General features: G+C 34.7%; 1 protein-coding gene across 21 annotated transcripts in view; it reads right to left on the minus strand.

The window, feature by feature from the left end:
- Positions 1-21,729, minus strand: part of CEP128 (centrosomal protein 128) — a 394,735-nt gene that overhangs the window by 346,037 nt on the left and 26,969 nt on the right. For all 21 annotated transcript variants that reach the window (XR_013386591.1, XR_013386590.1, XR_013386592.1 and 18 more), the window contains 4 exons: positions 12,455-12,581; positions 11,322-11,440; positions 7,860-7,951; positions 3,772-3,844 (listed from right to left, as the gene is read on the minus strand). Coding sequence is in view for 16 of the 21 variants with exons in the window: in XM_077910222.1 (XP_077766348.1) it covers positions 3,772-3,844; positions 7,860-7,951; positions 11,322-11,440; positions 12,455-12,581 (411 nt within the window). In the remaining 5 variants the exon portion in view is untranslated. The remainder of the gene's footprint in view (positions 1-3,771; positions 3,845-7,859; positions 7,952-11,321; positions 11,441-12,454; positions 12,582-21,729) is intronic.

A 21,729-nucleotide genomic window follows, 5' to 3' on the forward strand; every position in this document is an offset into this window, starting at 1 on the left:
AAGCTATAAATATTAATGGAAAACTTTGCTAGGTTCATGAATTGGAAAACTCAACATTGTAAAAATGTCAATTCTCTCCATGTTGGCCTATAGATACAGTGTAATCTAATCAAAATCCCAGGTTTTTAATAATTTCATATGCTGATTCTAAAATATATGCAGAGGGGCAGCCCAGGTGGCTTAGTAGTTTAGCGCCACCTTCAGCCTGGGGTGTGATCCTGGAGACCAGGGATCAAGTCCTGCATTGGGCTCCCTGCGTGGAGCCTGCTTCTACCTCTGCCTGTGTCTCTGCCTCTCTCTCTCTCTCTCTCTCTCTCTCTCTCATGAATAAATAAATAAAATATTTAAAAAATAAAATAAAATAAATGCAGAAATGCAGAGTAAAGAATACATGGGATAAACTTGAAGAACAAAGTAGAAGGACTTTACCATATCACAACTTATCATAAAAGCAACAGTAATCAAGATAGTGTGATATGAACACTGGAATAGACAAATGAACCAGAGGATTGAATAAGCCCAGAAACAGATACCTGCACATGTGGACATTTGATTTATGACCAAGATGGGACTGTAAAGTAATAACAAAGGGGTGGCTCTTTCAATAGATGAAACTGAATCAATTAGATATTCATTTAAATATATGATCCCTACTTCATACCTTAAATATCAATTCTAAGTAGCTATTAGAATCTTAATATAAAAGATTAGAAGCTTAATATAAAAGGTAAAACAATAAGCTTCTAAAATATTACATAAGAAAATATTTTCATGATCTGAGGATAGAGAACAATTTCTTAAACAGGTCAAAAAGGCATCAACCACAAAAGAAAACATGGAAAACTGAACTAGATTAAATTTCAACAGAAAATCCCAATAAGAGAATTTCAAGAGTGAGAAGAAACAGCTCTAGACAATTGAAGACAACATTGTAATACAAATAACTGATAGAGTGCTCATATACAAAATATATAAAGACCTCTCACAAATCAATAAAAAAAAGATAAGAAATCCAATTATTTAAAAAATGGGCAAAAGAAGCAAACTGGAATCTCAAAAAAGAAATTAGCCAAAAGCCAAAAAGAATGGAGTAGATTCCTGAGACAATTCAGTAAGGAATTGGAGAAAAATATCAACGATGTAATAAATAAGGCCCATATTAGGCCAAAGATGAGAAACTCTAGAAAAGACAAATGAAAATGCAAATTACAACAATGATAAGACACTATAAACACCTAACATACTGGCTATAATTAAAAGGCTAATAATGCCAAGTACTGGAAAAGATGAAAAAAGCAAAATGAACTCTCCTACATTGTCAATGAAAGTGTAAGTTAATGCAACCACTTTGGAAACTTAGTTATCAATATCTGCTAAATTTGAAGACATGTTGCAATTGTACTCCATGTTATGTACCAACAGAAATGCATGTACATGTGCCCTAAAATCATGAATAAGAAAAATAATAAAATAAAAACATGAGTAAGATTACTAACCGCAACCTTATTTGTAATAGCCCAAAATTTAAATAATTCAAATATCATGTTAAAATACACTGCAGCAAATCCATACAATGGAAAACCAAAGAGCAATAAAAATGAACAAACTGCAAGTACTTGACACAATATCCAGAAATATCATAACCTTAAGGATTAGCAAAAAACAGACACAAAAAAAAATGTCCTATTGGATTCCACTTATATTAAAAAATTCAAAACAGTCAAATTAGCATGGGCTAGAAAGTCAAAATAGCCCTCTTGGAAACAGGAGGAGAAATTATTGATTGTGGGAATGAGGCGGCTTCCATGTACTGGTAATGCTCTATTTCTAGATCTGGGTGGTGGTTACATGGGCCTGTTCACCTTGTAATAATTCACTGAGTTATACACTAATACTTGTACTTTTCTATAAGTAAATTATACCTCCAAATTTAGAAAATTAAAAATTAAGAGACAAAGCTTTAGCAGGTTCTGCTGTTAGGTGGCAGACTCCACTCTAGAATATATGAGAGAGCCAGAGATAGTTTAGTAAGTTACAGAGGATCTCGGAGCTACATTCTTAAAAGTGTGTGTTCAGTTCCTGTTTAGATAATATGTAAATCAGACAGTGGCAGAACTTCTTGCTGTGTGAACCACTGCAATTAACTAAGAAATGAACCAATCTGTTAATCTCAGAAAATACGTTTTTTGAAGTATGATAGTTAAAAGTATTTTAGATTGGCATGACTTAAACTGAAGGTCTTGGTATGCCTCAAAAAATGTAGGACTTTATGTAAAAAAAAAAAAAAAAAGAAGTACTCCATACCTGATCACACATCAGCTGCCAACTACAAAGATTTTGTCTATTCAACAGAAGACAGACAGTGTATCTTCATCTCTCTGGGGCAAAAAAATCAGCACCAAAAGCACAAGACGAATGTGCTTTCATGTGGCCGGATGTTTTTCAAATTTTTGAAATGGGGGCAGCCCGGGTGGCTCAGCAGTTTAGTGCTGCCTTCAGCCCAGGGTGTGATCCTGGAGACCCGGGATCAAGTCCCACATCAGGCTCCCTGCATGGAGCCTGCTTCTCCCTCTGCCTGTGTCTCTGCCTCTCTCTCTCTCTCTCTCTCGCTCTCTCATGAATAAATAAATAAAATCTTTAAAAAAAATAAATAAATTTTTGAAATGGGCAAATTTCACTGCAAGAAGAGTAACTAAGTTGATCTCTCTGGAAATAGAACAAGCATATCCATCTCTTAGCATACGTGGCCAATAAACTCAAGCTCCACAATAAACTCAACATACGTTAGTAAGGGACTGTCAACATAATAAAAACTGCAGAAAAAAATATCTGCCCTTATTAGGAAAATTTCAGTTTTAATAAAACATGTTAAGAAAAAAATTCTGTCCGCTATCATTCCCATAGGACAAAAGGTACTATGGGATATGAATAAATACACATTGCTCTTGAAGTTGGTAAATTTCCAAGTTTAGTTGACAATTTCTATTAATTTTTTTCTCCTAAAAAAAAAAAAAAAGAAAAAGAAAGAAACAAATTATGATGGAAAGAAACACACACTGTATGTACTCCATTTTTCGCTTTAATTCAACCAAGGACTGTGATTTGATAAAAAGAAACCACTGAATAATGACTATCAACAATCTGAGTTTGAGATAATAAAACAAATTAGGGGTATTTTCAGTTAGCACCATGTCAAACAACAGACTGCAAGGTCTCTGCAGCAACTGTGATTATACACACAGGTAAAATGAAAATACTGAAAATACTTAACGAGGAGTGCTACGAAGTCACTATCAAAAAATTCCGTATCTCTCAAATATCATTTAACAAAAGCCATGGAATCACTGGGTCCCTTCTGAATATTCATAAGGAAACTTTAAAAGTTAAATAAATTCTTTTTTTTTTAAGATTGTATTGATTTGAGAGAAAGAGAGCGCATGAGCAGGGGGAGGGGCAGAGGGAGAACAAGCAGAGTCTCCGCTGAGCAGGGATTCTGATCTGGGGCTTGATTCCAGGACCCAACTGAGCCACCCAGGTGCCCCAAAATAAGTGAATTCTACCTCTAATATATCATCATGGTAAATATTTAAACTTCAATACCCAAAATTCATGAACATTTATAAGAAGTGTAAGAACAAAGTTTAGACAAAATGACATATACTACTCAAAAAGTTAAAATCCACTAAACTTCGCTATGATTACAACCAGCCCAGCCACTCTATCATCTGCATAGGGAATTTTTTATTTATTTTTTTAACAAAGAGTTCTCACCACATCTTGTTTTTGGGCTTCATTAAGTTTTTCAGTCAATTCTTCCAAAGCTCTTTTTGTTTCAGCATCCGACCTAGGCAAAGAAAAATATTTCAAGTTGGCTGCTTAAGAAAATATAATTTGTGACATTTACAACATAATAATGTTATTACATAATACTCTAATGCAGTGGTCCTTAAACATCAGCCAACATATGAAACACCTGGAAGACTTAAAAAGATGGGCTGCTGAATCAGCAGATCTGCAATGGTGCCCAAGAATGTGCATTTCTACAAATCCCCAGTTGATGCTGATGGTGCTGATTTGGGAATTACACTCTGAGAAGTATACTGGAATATCATCTTCAATAAACAGCCTGCAATATGTTTCATTTTATATTAAAAACAAAGGGTGGAGGGGGTTGGAGGATAAAACTTGATCTCACACCCCCACTAGTAATCTGTAATCAAATTACATCCATGTGGGCTATCCAAACTCTGTCATCACCAACTTACCTCTCAGTACCTTTATTCCCAACAAATTAGTAACACACATGATAAATAATCAAATAATACAGAAGAACTTACAAATAAATGCAAAGCCCTTCCTCTCTCATACCTCTTACCCCTGGTTCCACATAGCACCCACGCTCAACCATTTCCATTCTTTTGCTGATTACTTCCATCATTTTCATCTCTAGATACTGTCAATTGACTGTTTTGAAATATTTAGCTGATACCCCTCTCCAATTTCAGATACATTCATTACCATTTTTAAAGTTTTTCTACTGGCTGCCTATGCAATTTACACAATAAATTTATACCTTTTATGAATTATTCCATCATAGAGAATTGATGCTCTTTGCTTACATTCTATCATGTCTCCATTTCAGTCAGCTTCATACTTGGATCATTAACTTTCTTGTGCTTTTGTTTTTTTCTAGTTTCTCATCCTTTGACCTTATATGGGTTTTATTTATCACATTATTGATATTTTTCTCTTTCTACAGAATCATCTATTAAGAATCTACTCCAGGGCAGCCCGGGTGGCTCAGCAGTTTAGTGCCGCATTCAGCCCAGGTCCTGATCCTAGAGACCTGGGATCAAGTCCCACGTCGGGCTCCCTGCATGGAGCCTGCTTCTCCCTCTGCCTGTGTCTCTGCCTCTCTCTTTCTCTCTCTCTCTCTCTCTCTCTCTCTCTCTGTGTGTGTCTCATGAATAAATAAAATATTTAAAAAAAAAAAAAGAATCTACTCCATTCTTGTTGACTACATTCTTCTCAAAGGACATCTACTTCTTGCTCTAATTTAGAGTGAATATTTCCTATATGGCTATCATTCCAGGGATTGGAATGATAACCAAGTTTCTGGGTTAGTTTATTTCTCATAGCCTGCATCTCCTTTTTTCTTGTTTATCCTCTTATTTTACTTATATGTTCTTAGGTAATGTACTCAGGAAGAATTTACCTTTTAGGGTAAATTTTACTCTAAAAGATAAATTTTCTAAGTCTTTAAATCTCTAAAAATGTCTTTACTTGTACCTTTTTCTTAACTTTTGCAGTTCTATATACTGCTGGATTTCTCACATCTCACTGGCCCCTCCTCTATGTATATAAGACTTCTAATATTGGAAGTTTTTGGAACTCAACCCTGTCCTTGATGTTCTCCTTTCTAGATCTCACCCATTTCTAAATACTACCTCTATGTGCTCATCACTCTTAAATTCACATCTCTAACAGACTTTTCCTTTGAACTCCAGAGTAAATATCTAGCTTCACATTTTACATCTGGACATCTCCCAGGCATCCCAAACCTCACATATCCAATGCCAAACCCTTAACTTCTATACCTGACCTATCCTTTCCAGCCTTCCATATTTCAGGAAGTGGAATTACCATCTACCCAGCTACTCAAGTCAGACATCTGGCAGTCATCCTTGATTTATTCTCCTTTACCCCTCATATTCAATCCAATGCCAAATCCTATCTCTTCAATCTCAAAAAAATATCTTGAAACATAGCCCAGTCCATCTCTTTCCTGCCATAATCCTGGTCAAGCCATCATCTCTAATGCAATAGTCTTCTAACTTGCCCTTCCCAAATCAATTTTCCATATGGCATCCAAAGTGAGTTCTAAGTTAAACTTTATTTAATCCTTTCTAAAAGCTTGCTTTCCGGTGTAGTTTTACTTCAAGGTACCTTTTGTAATGTCAAAAAATGAAAAGTTAGTAATTAAATGAAAATATCAATCTTTCTGAATCACACAGAAAGTTAAACTAGCAATTTCCTACCTGGTACTTTTATAAACATAAATTAAGAATTTGTGGTATAAGTAAAGCAGAATGGGATCCTAAAATCTTCCTCATTCACAAAGCTAAGTCACCAGGTTCCAGAAGAAACTTGACTCCTAATTTAACTTAAGTTTCTCTGCTTCACACATGCCTCTGAGTATACAGACTATTATCAGATGGCACCAGGCCATAGATTAGAAGATTCCCAGTCCACCACTGCAGAGCCACATGATCTCTTAAACTAAATAAGTAAATCATCCCTATAACTTCCCCTTTCCTTTGTCTTCTTATAGGACAAATTCCTAAAATTCTTTTTCCTAATGCTTAATTTATACCCTTTCTTCAAAGTGTAAAAGCTACATATAAAGCAATCCAAGAACATAAAATATTGACACCATTCTGCTGATTTTATCAACTTGTCAAAAACAAATACCTAGGTTTTAAAATTAACTAACCTTTACCAGTTTAAAAGACTGGCAATAAATATAGACCAACAATATTAGCTCACAATTCAAGAACTTAATTTCTTTATTCATACCAGCTATAAATGAAAATGGCCTTGAATCACAGGGTACTATAAGTGGTAAAGAGCAAATACTCTGGGGCCACACTGCCTACACCTGAAAGCTGATTTCACCACAACTCTCATTTGAACTCCAGCAAGCTGAGTTACTTCATCTCTCTGTGCCCTTTTCCACATCCAAAAACTGGAAAAAATAATGATGACTAACTCACTAGGGTTATTATTAAAATTAAACCTAAATCTATCTGGCATGTAGTAAGTGTTCAATAATATTAACTATTAGTAGTAGAAGTAATAGTAACATATTTCTTATTACTAAATTTCCTGCCTTCCCCATTTAAAAGCAAGTACATTATACAGACTACAGTTGATAATCACATATTTAACATTTATAGCTTTGACTCTTTTTGCTATAGTAACAAAAAACTGGTGTGTGGAATGATTTTGTTAGCTGGAATGGTAGTTGGCAAGGAAACTTGGTAAACAAACTTCTATTCAGGTTTGTTGTTCTCCCATCACTGCTGTATATAGACTGTGATTCTTGAGAAGGAATAAAAATGTTTAGTTTCTTGCAAAAATATGGCCTCTGAATGAAAGCCAACTGTCACTGTTGATGATAAAAATGAAAAGACAGTGAAGAAATTTTAAATAAAGTGATTATTTGTTGGGGACTACCCAGAATTGATAAAACTGCAAAGACTTGTCAGATATAAAACACTCACTTTTGAAGGTTTCAACTGAAAGCTAAAATATCAGATTGGTCTCTGCCTCCATCTCTCATCCTTTCCAATGTATTTGCAAATTGACCTCTTTGCTAAGGTCTCACAATGTATCTCTCTGTAACAGCAGTGCTTCAGTGTAGTAAATTAAAATGTTTTTAAAAATATGAAATTAAAGGGCGCCTGGGTGGCTCAGTTGATTAAATATCTGACTTCAGCTCAGGTCATGACCTCAGGGTCCTGGGATCAGAGGCCCACGTTGGGCTGGCTCCCTGCTCGGTAGGGAATCTGTCCCTCTTGCTCTGCTCCTCCCTCTGCTCATGTGTGTGCGCACGCTCTCTCTCTCTCTCTCTCTCTCAAATAAATAAAATCTTTTTAAAAATATGAAATTAATTTGTCTAACATGTAGTCATGATACATTCTAAATTCTAAGAATTTTAAACTGTTCTATTAATAAATTTTAAAATACTGGTATAAAACAGCACTGTTTTTTAAATTCAAGTAAACATGTCAATTACAGAATTTATTGTTTTCCTCTAATAACTCATGCCTCCAACAAAAACCATATTCTGCTTTTACCGGCTTCTTCTGGCAAGTTCCCGGTTGAAATCATCTCCAAGCCGAACTTGTTCACTGCTGAGGTCTCGGAGGGACTGATGAAAGGAATGAAGCTGGTAAAGGCAAAAGATAATTATCTATTTAGGAATCTGTTTAATTCTTCCATTAAGATTTACTGAGGTTAGTAAGAACTTACTTTTTGGACTAATGCCCAAATTTTATAATGTTAAGACATAATAAATGTCGGGACGCCTGGGTGGCTCAGTGGTTGAGCATCTGCCTTCGGCTCGGGTCGTGATCACGCGGTCCCAGGATCGAGTCCCACATCGGGCTCCCTGCATGGAGCCAGCTTCTCCCTCTGCCTCTGTCTCTGCCTCTCTCTCTGTGTCTCTCATAAATAAATAATAAAATTGTTTTTTAAAAAAGACATAATAAATGTCTATTCTGAAAGAAATATTTTTCCAAAGAAAATCAATTTTTAGAAGGTTATATAAAACATTAACCATCACATCCTTTATAGTACAGTAATTCCAGTCCTTTTAGAAACCCCCTCACCCTCCAAAAAAAAGAGGTCAGCAAACTTTTTCTGTAAAGGGTACAATAGCAAATATTTCAGGCTTTCAGTCCATATGACTTCTGTTAAAATTACTCAATGCTGCCATTTTAGCACAGAAGTAGCCATAAACAAATGAGCATGGCTGTGCTACAAAAGAACTCTATTCAACTAGACCACATGCCATAGTATGCCAATCCATGCTGCAGAGAAACTCTTGCCCACACCACCAGGAACCACATACAAGAATGTTTGAAGCAGCGCTGTTCATAACAAAAACACTGAAAATAAACCAAAAGCCCATTAAGAACAGGATGGAGGGGAATCCCTGGGTGGCTCGGCGGTTTGGCGCCTGCCTTTGGCCCAAGGCGTGATCCTGGAGTCCCGGGATCGAGTCCCGCGTCGGGCTCCCGCCATGGAGCCTGCTTCTCCCTCTGCCTGTGTCTTTGCCTCTCTCTCTCTCTCTCTCTCTATCATGAATAAATAAATAAATCTTAAAAAAAAAAAAAGAACAGGATGGATATAAATAAATTGTGATATATTCTCCCAGTGGAATATAACAGTAAAAATGAAGTGATCAAACCTACCTACACATTAGTAAGGCTAAATGTCAAAAACATCAATTGAAAGAAAGCACAAAACAATATACAGTGTTATTCCATTTATTTAAAGTTTAAATGTAAGCAATACTAGACAAGATCTAAGTAGTACAGATGTTTTGTTTTGTATGAAAGCAAGAAAATGATTATTATAAAAGTCAAGATAGTTGATAGCTCTTGGAGACAGGGGGAGCATAAAAGTTTTAGGGACACAATAATGCTCTGATTCTTTGCCTGGGTGGTGGTTACATGGATTTTCATTTACATTACTGTACTTTTAGTTGTTAGTATGTAGTACACTATATATGTATATGTATACTATAATTTAGAATGAAAAAAATTTAAGTCATATACATATGCAGAAAAAACAAATTGATTCAATTCAACAAATGCACATTGAACTAATCAGTGCCAGCAATTATGGTAGAAAACAACGGGCTCAGAATTTAATACAGGGGACAGATCTGTAAACAAAATGACAAATGATATGTAGGGCATTAATAAAGTACACAATCAATGTGGAACCAAAGGTCATCTTAAGAAAAGAGACTTAAAATCAGGAATAACAGTTAAAAAGAGAGAGTAGAGGTAATATAGTAGATGAAGAGCAGACCATTCACTTGGATTTTGCCATGATTTTCCAGTTTTGCAAATAAGAATCCTAGGACTCAACCTTGATAACCTCCTTTTCGATCATTCTCACCCTCCACAAAGAGTCATCTGATCTTCAACGCCTTTCATTTTACCTACCAAATAGCTTTTCAATCTATCTCCCTTTTCTTCAACTCCATTTATCCTAATCCAACTAACTAGTGTTTCACACCCACAACACAGCAATATCCTCTTAATTGGGTTGCCCACATTGATTCCATTTTCCTACACTAGAGGAATTTTTCTCAAAGTAACTATTGCTCTCTTACAAGACTGTGCACAGTCTCACCTCTTCATATGTCTTTAATTACATGGACTTCTTCAAGTTGCTAATAGATGTTGGCTTCCTTCCTGCCAAGAGACTTGTTCTACCTAAAATGACTCACTCAACTTTCAGGTCTCAGCTCATCAGGGTTTCTTCAGAAAACCTTCCCTGACTGGGGTAAGTCCCTCTACCACTTACTCCCATGGCCCTATACTTTCTGTTGTAGCATGCATCTCAGTTCACAATCATGGGGTTTATTTATGCACTTATTTGATTAATAACCAGACTTTTCCACTTCTAGATTACAAGCTACACAAAAAGGCAAGGTTTTTGTTTAACACAAGCACTGTCCCAGAATACTGGTGGTAAATAAACAGAATAAAAGAGTAAATGAATCATGTTAGGATATTCTCTATTCTAGGCTTCGTCATCATATAATCCATTCTAGCAAGCTGCACCTACCAAAAAAAACAAAAAACAAAAAACAAAAAACACAAAACAAAAAAACACCACAGTAGAGGAAAGGTTTCTTTTTTTTTTTTTTTAAGATTTTATTTATTTATTCATGAGAGACACAGAGAGAGAGGCAGAGACACAGGCAGAGGGAGAAGCAGGCCCCATGCAAGAGCCTGATGTGGGACTTGATCCTGGGACTTCAGGATCATGCCCTAGGCCATAGGCAGGTATTAAACCGCTGAGCCACCCAGGAGTCCTCGAGGAAAAGTTTCTATAAGGTGCCTTCTCATGCACCTGGTTCTGTTACTCCTATCTTATACTATAACCAGCAAAAGCTACAGGTGAGTATCCTGACAAACTCTGAGCCTACAATCCTAAAACCACCAAAACAAAGATGTCAAAATCACCAACATCCTCTAGCCCTTATCTAATTAATTTAGCTACTCAAGGCAACAAGAAAAATTTTTTCCAGCTCTTATAGGGAACTTTAAAGAAGTAGAAAAAGAAGTATGTCTACAGAAACCAACACTTCCAAAATCTTCAGTGAATACGTGAAATACATAAAAAAGTAGAAAAGTTCTTGCTTATATTAAGTAGTTCCATCGGGGATTCAACAATCAGAAAAACACTAATGAAAAAAAACCGATAGGTTAATCACACATGGACTAACTTGTTTATATTAAACCAAAGTTAGCAAAATAATAAGTAGCTGACTTTAGCAGGTGACTTTGACTCTTCTTACAGAAGAGTAAGTCACCTGAACAAGGAAACAAAACATGTCCAGCTAAATTCACCTTTAAATATTCCACAAAACATATTCCTCCATTACAAAATTCAAAATAAATGATAATAATACTGATTAAAAATGATAATAATAATTAATATTGAAAATAAAATAGCTTACTTGGTTTAAAAAAAAAAAAAAGATCAAATACAGATTACAGAATGGTACAAAGTACCTGGCCCACGTCGTCAGGATCCCGAACAAATCGGACACCAGTTCTGGACCTAATTCGTTTACTGCCCTGTTGGTCCCCATAGTTCTTGAGAGGTGAGGTAGGTGGAAATCGGTAGCTCTCTTCAGAGATGAAAGAAAAGAAAGAATAAAAACATGTAGGAGAAGAAACAACCTAAAATTTTGCTCAGAAAATATATAGCAGACATGGATATATACATAGGCCCTAACCCAGACTATTTCCTGAGTATCTTGCTAGGGTCACTAAATCGGCACTAATTTTGTTCTTTAAGCATACAGCATAAGCAACAGAAATAACCTGGAAATAGAAAATATCAAAAGTTCTAATTTGCTATACTTTTCAAAGATGTAATATAGTATTTCCCTTATTTAAGAATAATAAATTGGTAAATAAAAATAACTTTTATGTCTTTCTAAAATAGAACAATACCAATAAAACAGAATTTTTAAAAAAAAGTAATCTAATATTTGAACCTTGTTTAAAAATCAATAAAATCTACACAGAAAATAGCTGATTGTGTCCAATTTTTAATCTGTATTATGATCAATAGCAATATTAACAAAGCTGGCTACTAATGTTTACTTCTATGTAAATCACCTCTCTTCACTCCAGACTTTCTAAGTCTTTTCCATTCAAATGTGATCTCAGGGTTGAAGTAGTTGATTTACTACAGGCAAACCAAGTGTTATATCTGTAATGTAGCTGTTGAAATCTAGCTGCGCACCAAAGATAAAATTCACCTGTTCTTAACAAGTGTTATAGGATATTTCTAATCAGACTATGAAAACTGGGAAGCTGGGACAAGACTTCTCATCTAAAAAGTATACCACACAGTAAATCCTATTTGTGTATTCCTTTTAATTAGAGGCAGATGATTAAATCCAAGTTTTGTCATGTAGTCTATGGAGTCTGAGAACAAAAGTATTAGAATAACAAAGTCCCACTGAACATATTTCAAAATAGGTACCATAAAAATCAGTGACAACTGCATCTTAACCTTATTTGTATGATTTCATGTATGGGTCCGAGTACTCCAAGAAGTAAGTGTATTCAACATATGTTTCAGAAATATTTGTAAAGCAAAAAAAAGGTTTCAAAACATGTTAAGAGCTTACCTGTCACAGTGCCACCATCAAGGTCACTTGCACTCAGACTCGTAACAGAAATACTCCTCCCTCCTGAGTGTCTCAATAAACGTTGACTCCGCAGTTGGCCTATTGATTGTTCCAAACTTTCTTTTAACTAAAGAATATAATGAAGGAGAAGTTATGCTCCCTAAACAATTCCAAATACAAACAGACAAGAGATTTTTAAAGCTACTTCTGAAATAATCTGAGCTCCCTAAATGAATTTATATCAGAAAAAAATTGAAGTAAGGTATGTTAGGAAACATAAATACAGTAAACATAAATATTCTCAGAACCAATTCTAGCATCTGGTTTTAAATAGCATCTGTTGCTACCCATTCCATCTATTAGCAGAATGTGAAAGACAGGACTACTACCTACGGGCTTACAAAAGCAGATTAAATATCTAATTGACGTGCCATCCATGTTTAGAAATTTAATAAGGCCATATATCTGAGTCTTGCTCCCTTCAAAATACTCCTTCAGAAGCCTCAGGTCTATAACAAACAGAAAACTGACCAGCTCTCACAGTGACTGCTGCTATTAAAATAATATGCATTGCCCAACTGTATATCAGAACGTCTTTTCATTCATTCAAAGACTTCAAATTCCAGAAAACTATGTGGTCAGAGGTCAGATTGTTAATACACAGAAGAGAATACAGTAGTCTGAATGCTCTCTTCAGATTATAAGAGAGTCAGTCAGCAGGAATGATATAAGACATCTTTTAGACCTTAAGAGCTACAAAAGACACTAAATACATAGAATAACGTTCAGAGCTATACACAACTACAGACCTGAAAAGAGGATTCAAATGAAGCCCAAAAGAAGAGAGAGTAAAGCTGAGAAAAATCCAAATACCCTGAATTGCTGGGCAGCTTCAGGCCTAGATATCTTATCCAAGGATAAATAAAAAACAGTATTAATAAAAATAATATACAGATCCATAGAACAAGTCACCCATAACTCTTTAAAGAGAACGTCAAAACAAATGATTGAGAAAACAAAGTTTCTTAAATTCAGCCAGAAGTAAAGAGTAGAGGACCACTTATGGAGAGAGCAATTTGGTTTCCTTGGGGAACTGTGCAGAAAAAAAATAGCCTCAGTTGAAAGGAAAGCACAGATGAAACAATATAAATAACAAATGAGCAAACCCTTCTTCATTTTGGTTATTTGGATTTAGCTCTCCTGAAGAACCTAGGATAAAACAGTCCAGATTAAAAGAAATAAAATTTCAGGAATGCAATTCTAATGCTGCTCTCATTTCTACACTCTGTCCCCTGCTTTCCTAACTTGGGATATACAAAATCCCATCCTCCCTAAGCATTCACTAGCTATATGACCCAGCCTATTAATCCAGAGAAATACACGAAGTAGGCCCAGGAAAACAAGGTTTACCTTGAGAATAATTTATACATAAGTAAAATAAAACTAAATCTAACATGTAAATAGACCAAAGACTATGAAATGGTGTATCAGTAACCTATGATAAGCTCTGAATAAAATTAAACCATGTTAAGAAGCTCAAATCTGAACTGTAACACAAAAAAAAGGACTAGAAATGTACAATGACTTTAGATCACACAAGTTAGTGACAGAACCAGCTCTATTAACTTTTTGTTTATCTTTATTATTCACATCTTTCACGTAAAGCCTGATGTCACTAACCTTTTAGAAGCAAAGTCAGCTGTCATTTCTTATTATCGTTTTGTGAGTATTGTGACCTTTTTAGCTCTAGTTATTAAGACTTCTTTTGACTTGGATTGTCAATGGTTTTACTATGATATAACAGTGTGAGGCTTTATTTGTAGTTATCCCATTTTTGACCCATAGAGATCATGGAATCTATACTTTGATATCTTTCATTTTATAAATTCTATCTTATGCTGGCCCACCTACTTCATTAATTATCTCTTCAATGTAATACTAACTGCTATTTAATCCCTACTATAAATCCCCTATTTAACAGGATTGGTTTTATCTATCTATCTATTTATATATATATACATATATATATATATATATATGTTATATTTTTCAGTTTCTTTTGGTTTTCTTTTCAGTTTTTGGTTTTCTTTTCAGTTTCATTTGGTTCTTTCTTGAAGTTTCCAATTCTTTGTCAAAATTCTCAATCGTGTCTTTTAATTTCTTGAACAGATTAATCAGAATTTTTTCATATTCTCATGTATGTTTCTACTGTCTGGTTTTTTTCCTTGCTGTTCAGTCACTTCTTAAATTTTCTTATGCCTAATTACTTATCATATGATAGACATCAGATATGAAAAACTGTGGAGATTATTTAAAACTTTGGATGACATCTTCCTCCAGAAAGGATTTGGTTTCGCTTCTAGCAGGAAGTCAGGCTAGGGTCACTAGGAAATCCAAATAACTTAATCTAGTTAGGAACCATGATGATTCAAAGCTGGGCTTCTGCCTTCATCAGGATAAGTCTATTTTTAGTTCACCACTTCTCTCATTTTCAGCTCAACATTCTTTCTAGGTTATCATCCACTAGGGTCTCCAGTAAAAGCTGGAAGATTCCTGAAGTCCAGTTTTGGTTTCCCTGGCCCATCCAGTCTATTGATAGCTTTGATCCTATTCTCTCTACTTCTAAGCCATCTTTTTTTAAATCAGCAACTGCCTTAAAGGAAGAAGAGTCACAAATGTACAACTCATCCTTCTGAACTTTCATTTTTGACAGATCTTTACCAGTTCTAGACTAGGTGCAAAAGCAAATCAAACTTGAAATTAAGTGAAAACAAAACATTAATAAAATTCAATTTAAGATTAATTTACTATGATGGATGATGTTATTTTGCTGAACACTAAATCAATGCTCCACACTAGACTATGGTATTAACTCCAATGGTACAGGTTCTAAGAGTTTAGCATGGCTATCTCTGCAGGTACCAGGTGATGATTCCTTTTTCTGCCAATTTCCCCTATCTGAAATACTGCAAAACCAGCATCACAGAACATGTTATGCCATATTTTCACCTCAAGTTGATGTAAATGTGTTATTTACATATTAGGTCTATTCATTTACCTCTGTTCACTTGATTTTAGACTAAAATAATTGAAGCATTACTACTATGTACTGGTATGAATACAAATAAAAATTGGGCACTGTAACTGAATGGCAATTATAAAGTAGTTTATCCAAATTGTCAAGACAGACTTTTTAAACTTAGAAGTCAAGAAGTCTCCCTCTAGGCAATAATGAAATAATTTGAGCATCAATACAAATACTAACTACAATGGATTTATATATGGATAAGTTTGTGAGTTAACGATCCTCAACTACTAGAGCATGCTAGCAAACCAACTCATTATTTTGGAAACTAGTAGATAAATGAAATTCTCTACAACTACATAAGCTTTTATATTAATATTAAAATTATCAAACTTCAAAATTTTTTTTAATTTATTTTTTATTGGTGTTCAATTTACTAACATACAGAATAACCCCCAGTGCCCGTCACCCATTCACTCCCACCCCCCGCCCTCCTCCCCTTCTACCACCCCTAGTTCGTTTCCCAGAGTTAGCAGTCTTTACGTTCTGTCTCCCTTTCTGATATTTCCCACACATTTCTTCTCCCTTCCCTTATATTCCCTTTCACTATTATTTATATTCCCCAAAAGAATGAGAACATATAATGTTTGTCCTTCTCCGACTGACTTACTTCACTCAGCATAATACCCTCCAGTTCCATCCACGTTGAAGCAAATGGTGGGTATTTGTCATTTCTAAAAGAAATTGAGGAAGACACAAAGAGATGGAAAAATATTCCATGCTCATGGATTGGCAGAATTAATATTGTGAAAATGTCAATGTTACCCAGGGCAATATACACGTTTAATGCAATCCCTATCAAAATACCATGGACTTTCTTCAGAGAGTTAGAACAAATTATTTTAAGATTTGTGTGGAATCAGAAAAGACCCCGAATAGCCAGGGGAATTTTAAAAAAGAAAACCATATCTGGGGGCATCACAATGCCAGATTTCAGGTTGTACTACAAAGCTGTGGTCATCAAGACAGTGTGGTACTGGCACAAAAACAGACACATAGATCAGTGGAACAGAATAGAGAATCCAGAAGTGGACCCTGAACTTTATGGGCAACTAATATTCGATAAAGGAGGAAAGACTATCCATTGGAAGAAAGACAGTCTCTTCAATAAATGGTGCTGGGAAAATTGGGCATCCACATACAGAAGAATGAAACTAGACCACTCTCTTTCACCATACACAAAGATAAACTCAAAATGGATGAAAGATCTAAATGTGAGACAAGATTCCATCAAAATCCTAGAGAAGAACACAGGCAACACTCTTTTTGAACTCGGCCATAGTAACTTCTTGCAAGATACATCCACGAAGGCAAAAGAAACAAAAGCAAAAATGAACTATTGGGATTCATCAAGATAAGAAGCTTTTGCACAGCAAAGGATACAGTCAACAAAACTCAAAGACAACCTACAGAATGGGAGAAGATATTTTGCAAATGACATATCAGATAAAGGGCTAGTTTCCAAGATCTATAAAGAACTTATTAAACTCAACACCAAACTTCAAAATTTTCATAGAGCTCTGAAAGTCCTGTGATGGCTCTATGTGAAAGATTCTAATTAGAGACAAAACAGAAGTTTAATGAACCTGAAAAAGAGTATAAAACTCAAAAGGACAGACTACATTGCAAAGCAACTCTCTGAAAAGAAATCATCCAGGTGGCAATGGGTACTCTAAATAAAAGATGTGATCATTGAAAACATCATGATTCAGAAACACTAAGACCGAAGCCTGGTAGTGATTTCCTCAGCTGTGCTGCTTTTGCTTCTGCTTCTGTTCCTATCCGTATATTTCACACTGTATCAGTCAATAACTCTCACAAAATTTTTTTGAGGACACAATAAGACAGTGTATGTAAAATAATTAGAACAACACCTAGGGAAGATCAGTTTGCTCAATATATAGTTTTTGTTATGATGACTGTAGGCAATGAATGGAAGAACAAAAAATAAATAGAATGAAAAAAATGGGATGTTTTAATCTGGAAAAAGTCCTTAGAAGAATTTGTCATTCCCTAAACATGATGTCACTAAACTCCTCTGGATGTATATCTAGGGACTCTTGAATAGCGGCAGTGTCAATATTCCTACTATCAGCAGTTATTTCTTTATAACGCCACATAGAACTCCTCCAAAATAGACTCACACTTCACTTCCAGCATTATCACTTTTCATTTTATTGTTGTACTGTTAGCCGATCCCTTTATTATTATTTATTTTTGTAAAACAGCACACCACAGGTTTATTATTAGAAGACAAGGAAGTAATACAACTATGTCTTACTATCTGTGACCAATCAGCAACTTCAAAAGCAGTGATCTGTTATTTACATAGTAATGTGTGAACTGAAGAGCTAGCAGTAAAGTGTGTACTTTTTGCAGTACTTCTAGCTAATAAACTTTGTTAACTGAAATACGAATTGTGTTATTTGGGGACTGGTGTTACTTGGCCAAACTGGGGAATCAAACTCATGCACATCAAAACCATGCAACAAGGCAAGGACTGCCTGTATTTACTTTTCAGAGTCCTCAAATAGCTGCTCTGTGCATTCAGTAATGGTTTTATAGAGTACTCAGTGAACAATAAGCTAACTCTATCTACCTGGGACTGGAACTCTGATTTGTTTTTTTAAGCTAAAAATATTGACTTTCCAAAATTCATAATAGCAAACTTCTTGACCAGTCCCTAGGAAGATTTCCAAGCAATAGTAAACAGTAGGAAACTAGGCATCAACTCCACAAACAGTATCAGATATGCCTAAGAAATAAATCATTCAATAAAATTTGGTTCCAATAAGAGAAAATGAGAAATGACAAAGAACCATATGCATAAACTTTCTTGGTAAATGTTTAGCAACAATAACTGCTTCACTAAAAATCACTGTATCTCATAAATTCACATTCTCAACAAAACTAATTCCATTCTTGCTATGCTCATTGTGAGAGAGAAGAAAATCACACAAAATATAGTCACTGGAAAATTCTTAAAAGATATTTACCATTATTCCACAGAGAACAATGGAAATAAACTAGGAATAGTCATTAATCACACATAAATATAGTAGCTACCAAATAGTCATCAAATAATTAGCTTCCATATAAATGAAAAAACACAACTTTAAAAAAAAAGCTAGCAATAACTTTGGTAAAAATTATAAATGCTGCACTTTAAAGTAGGCTTGGGGTTGTCTGGATGGCTAAGTTAGTTAAACGGCTGACTCTTGGTTTTGGCTCAGGTCATGATCTCAGGGTCCTAGAACTGAGCTACATGTTGAGCTCCATGCTCAGTGCAGTCTACTGGAGGATTCTCTCTCTCCTTCTCCCTCTGTACCACCCACTACCTCTCCCTCTGTCCCTCCCCCCACATGCATGCATGTGTTCTTTCTCTCCCTCTCTCTCTAAAATAAATAAATCTTAAAGTAGGTGTGAATTTTGAACATGTAAAGATCCCATTTAGTTTCTTCAGACACTTTTCTTACTCTAAATTGTCTCTTATTTTCATACTAAGAAAAAACATCCACTAGCATAATATAGATTATACAGAAATGCAAGCAAACTTGTCCTTGTAAGATAACTATATTCACTTAACTGCATAGTTAAGGAGAAATCAGAAAATATTCTGCCTAAAGATTCGCTTTGTTTTCACCTTATTTAGCAAACATTCAAAATATATATAGCACTAGTGACCATAGAAAGGTTGTGTTATAAGTTTAGATGTATCTACACTACTAATGACATTTTTAAAAATTAAAGTATTTTAATCTACAAATGTCAGAGGTCACCCTGACAAAATCCAGGGCAAAACTGGAGGCAGAAAAGAGGTCATTTTTAAAATTCTGTCCAGGATAATGATGTCATCCATAAGCACTTTGATTAAGTGCTTTTATGCCTGGCTTTCCTTCACTGCCTATTTCTCTACAGAATGCCAAAGTTTATCTGACAACAGACTGCAAAATACATTGGTTGTAGAGTTAACTGTATCAACTCTATTTTGGTTCCTTATAGTCTATTTGTCTTCTATTATTAATATAAGAAGGAAGAGGAGGAGAAGATGGGGGGGAGGAGAAGAATTTTAAAAAATTAAACAAGAGTGCAAATTTATGGTTTGCATATTTTTCTGGTCCCACCATCTGCTGCTGAAATGTATTTTTAAAATAGTTGCTACTATTTTATTTTTTATTTACCAAAAGATCATTAGCTCCAGCTGCTTTGCCTAATCTCTCTCCATATGCTGATTTATGGAAATATAAGCCCATAATAGCATTCCTAAAATTGAAAAATTCCCTTTCAAATGATACATAACTTTTACATAAAAGTTACATATAACTATTTTGTTTTTAAATGAAATCCTGTATATTCAAAGCCCATATATCACATTCTAATCATAATTTTGAAAGTATTTTTTAAATATTTGTATATTTTAAGTATCAATAAATGAGCACTGATGGAAAATGGAATGTGCATAGTAATGTATTCTGAGTTGACAGACGTTATATTCATGAACAGAAGACAGACAAAAAGCAGTATTACATGTGTTGTCTAATTTAGCATATAATCAAAATAATCAGACATACAATATCCCTGTGAATGCTGTAATACATTATATTGTTTATAGTCATAATGATACACAAATGAAACCGAGTTTAAGTCCCATGAAGTCAAAGAAGAATAAAGTAACCTCTTCTGAGTGCCAATATACCAAGTACTATTAAGAACATAGCAAATGCTTGAAGGTAGGGATTACTGGATGAATTAAAGAAACAACAAAAATGTGAATGTTTAGCAAGCATCTAAACATTAGTGAGACCACATTAATAAATGTTAGTTATAACGAGGGATATAGGACTATGCTCATTTTTCAGATGATAAAACTTAAGTTCAGAAAGGTGTAATAACTTGTCCAAAGTCACTAAAATGGTTTGTAGTGGAAAAAAATCAGGATTAAATTTCAACTCTGACTCCAGAGTCTACATTTTTCCATTAGCCTCAAAGCAAAGTTCTATAAAAATTATTCTGCTGTCCAGCTGTTTCATGAAGGACTTGTAAATATAATTTTAAGTATAAGACTCTAAGAATCTAATTCCTAAGATCCAAAATATGTTTACAAAAGGAAGGTCATAACAGAATTTAACTGCTTGGTTTAATTTCTTACCTATAGACTCTTACTACTTAACAATAAACTGAACAATTCTCACCTTCAGGACAATTAATAAAACTCAGCAAGAAAAAAAAGGGCACATACCTTCAGCTTTAAGATATTATAATGGTTTGTGCCTGGCCCTAAACCATTACCATTATCCTTCTGGGATGCCACTAATTATATTTGAGAACTGAAACCCACTGAATACAAGAAAAAACCTGCACTTTATTATTTAACACTCCAATTCTTTCAAAGTCCATATGCCAGATGGTAACATCCTTTACTCCCAAAGGGAAATTTTAATCAGAGTACTTAATTAGAAGAAAAATTACCTATTAATGCAAGTCTCTAAGTTCTAATTTGACATTACTATATTTTCACCAATCTTTACCTTAAAAATGAACTTAATCAGTCCACTGATTTGAATCAAGACAACTGTATTTTTCTTGTATAACCAATATTAACTAATGTAGCCTCAGATGCAGTCCAAATTTCCACTGCAGAAGGTATTAACTTTTTATGCTGAATATTCTTTTTTTTTAATATTCTTCCTTGAGGGCATTTTATTTTTATAATATTAACACAAAAACAGACCCCGCTCTCTCATAAATAAGGAACACACAGTTCCAGAAATATTTAAACACTAAGTTTATCGATTGCACCGTTTAATACAGAATACAATATGTTCCAAATCTTCACAGTAAGCTTTCAAATAAAACCTTCCCCACAGGTCCTCTTTTGCCCAAATGTTCGCAGACCTCCCAAGAAATTTACAGCACGAGAAATAATGCAAGATGACACTTTCATAAAGTCATGAAGTTCATTGGCCCCAAAGACTCTAAGACATACTATCCAACTAAATATGGTTCATTGGCTGGAACAGCTGCAAACAAGACTAGTGAAAAATCAATGACTGTTATATAAGAGGAAAGGAAAAATTGATGCTGATGTAGGCAACTTGCAGAACCTTCCACGTTGCCTAAGTGGCAGCCAAAACTGCCAACTTTGACAATCTGTCAATGCAAATCCTAGCTCAGTGCCATATTTCTTACC

Source organism: Canis aureus, chromosome 9 (genome assembly GCF_053574225.1).
Source record: "Canis aureus isolate CA01 chromosome 9, VMU_Caureus_v.1.0, whole genome shotgun sequence".
NCBI lineage: Eukaryota > Metazoa > Chordata > Mammalia > Carnivora > Canidae > Canis > Canis aureus.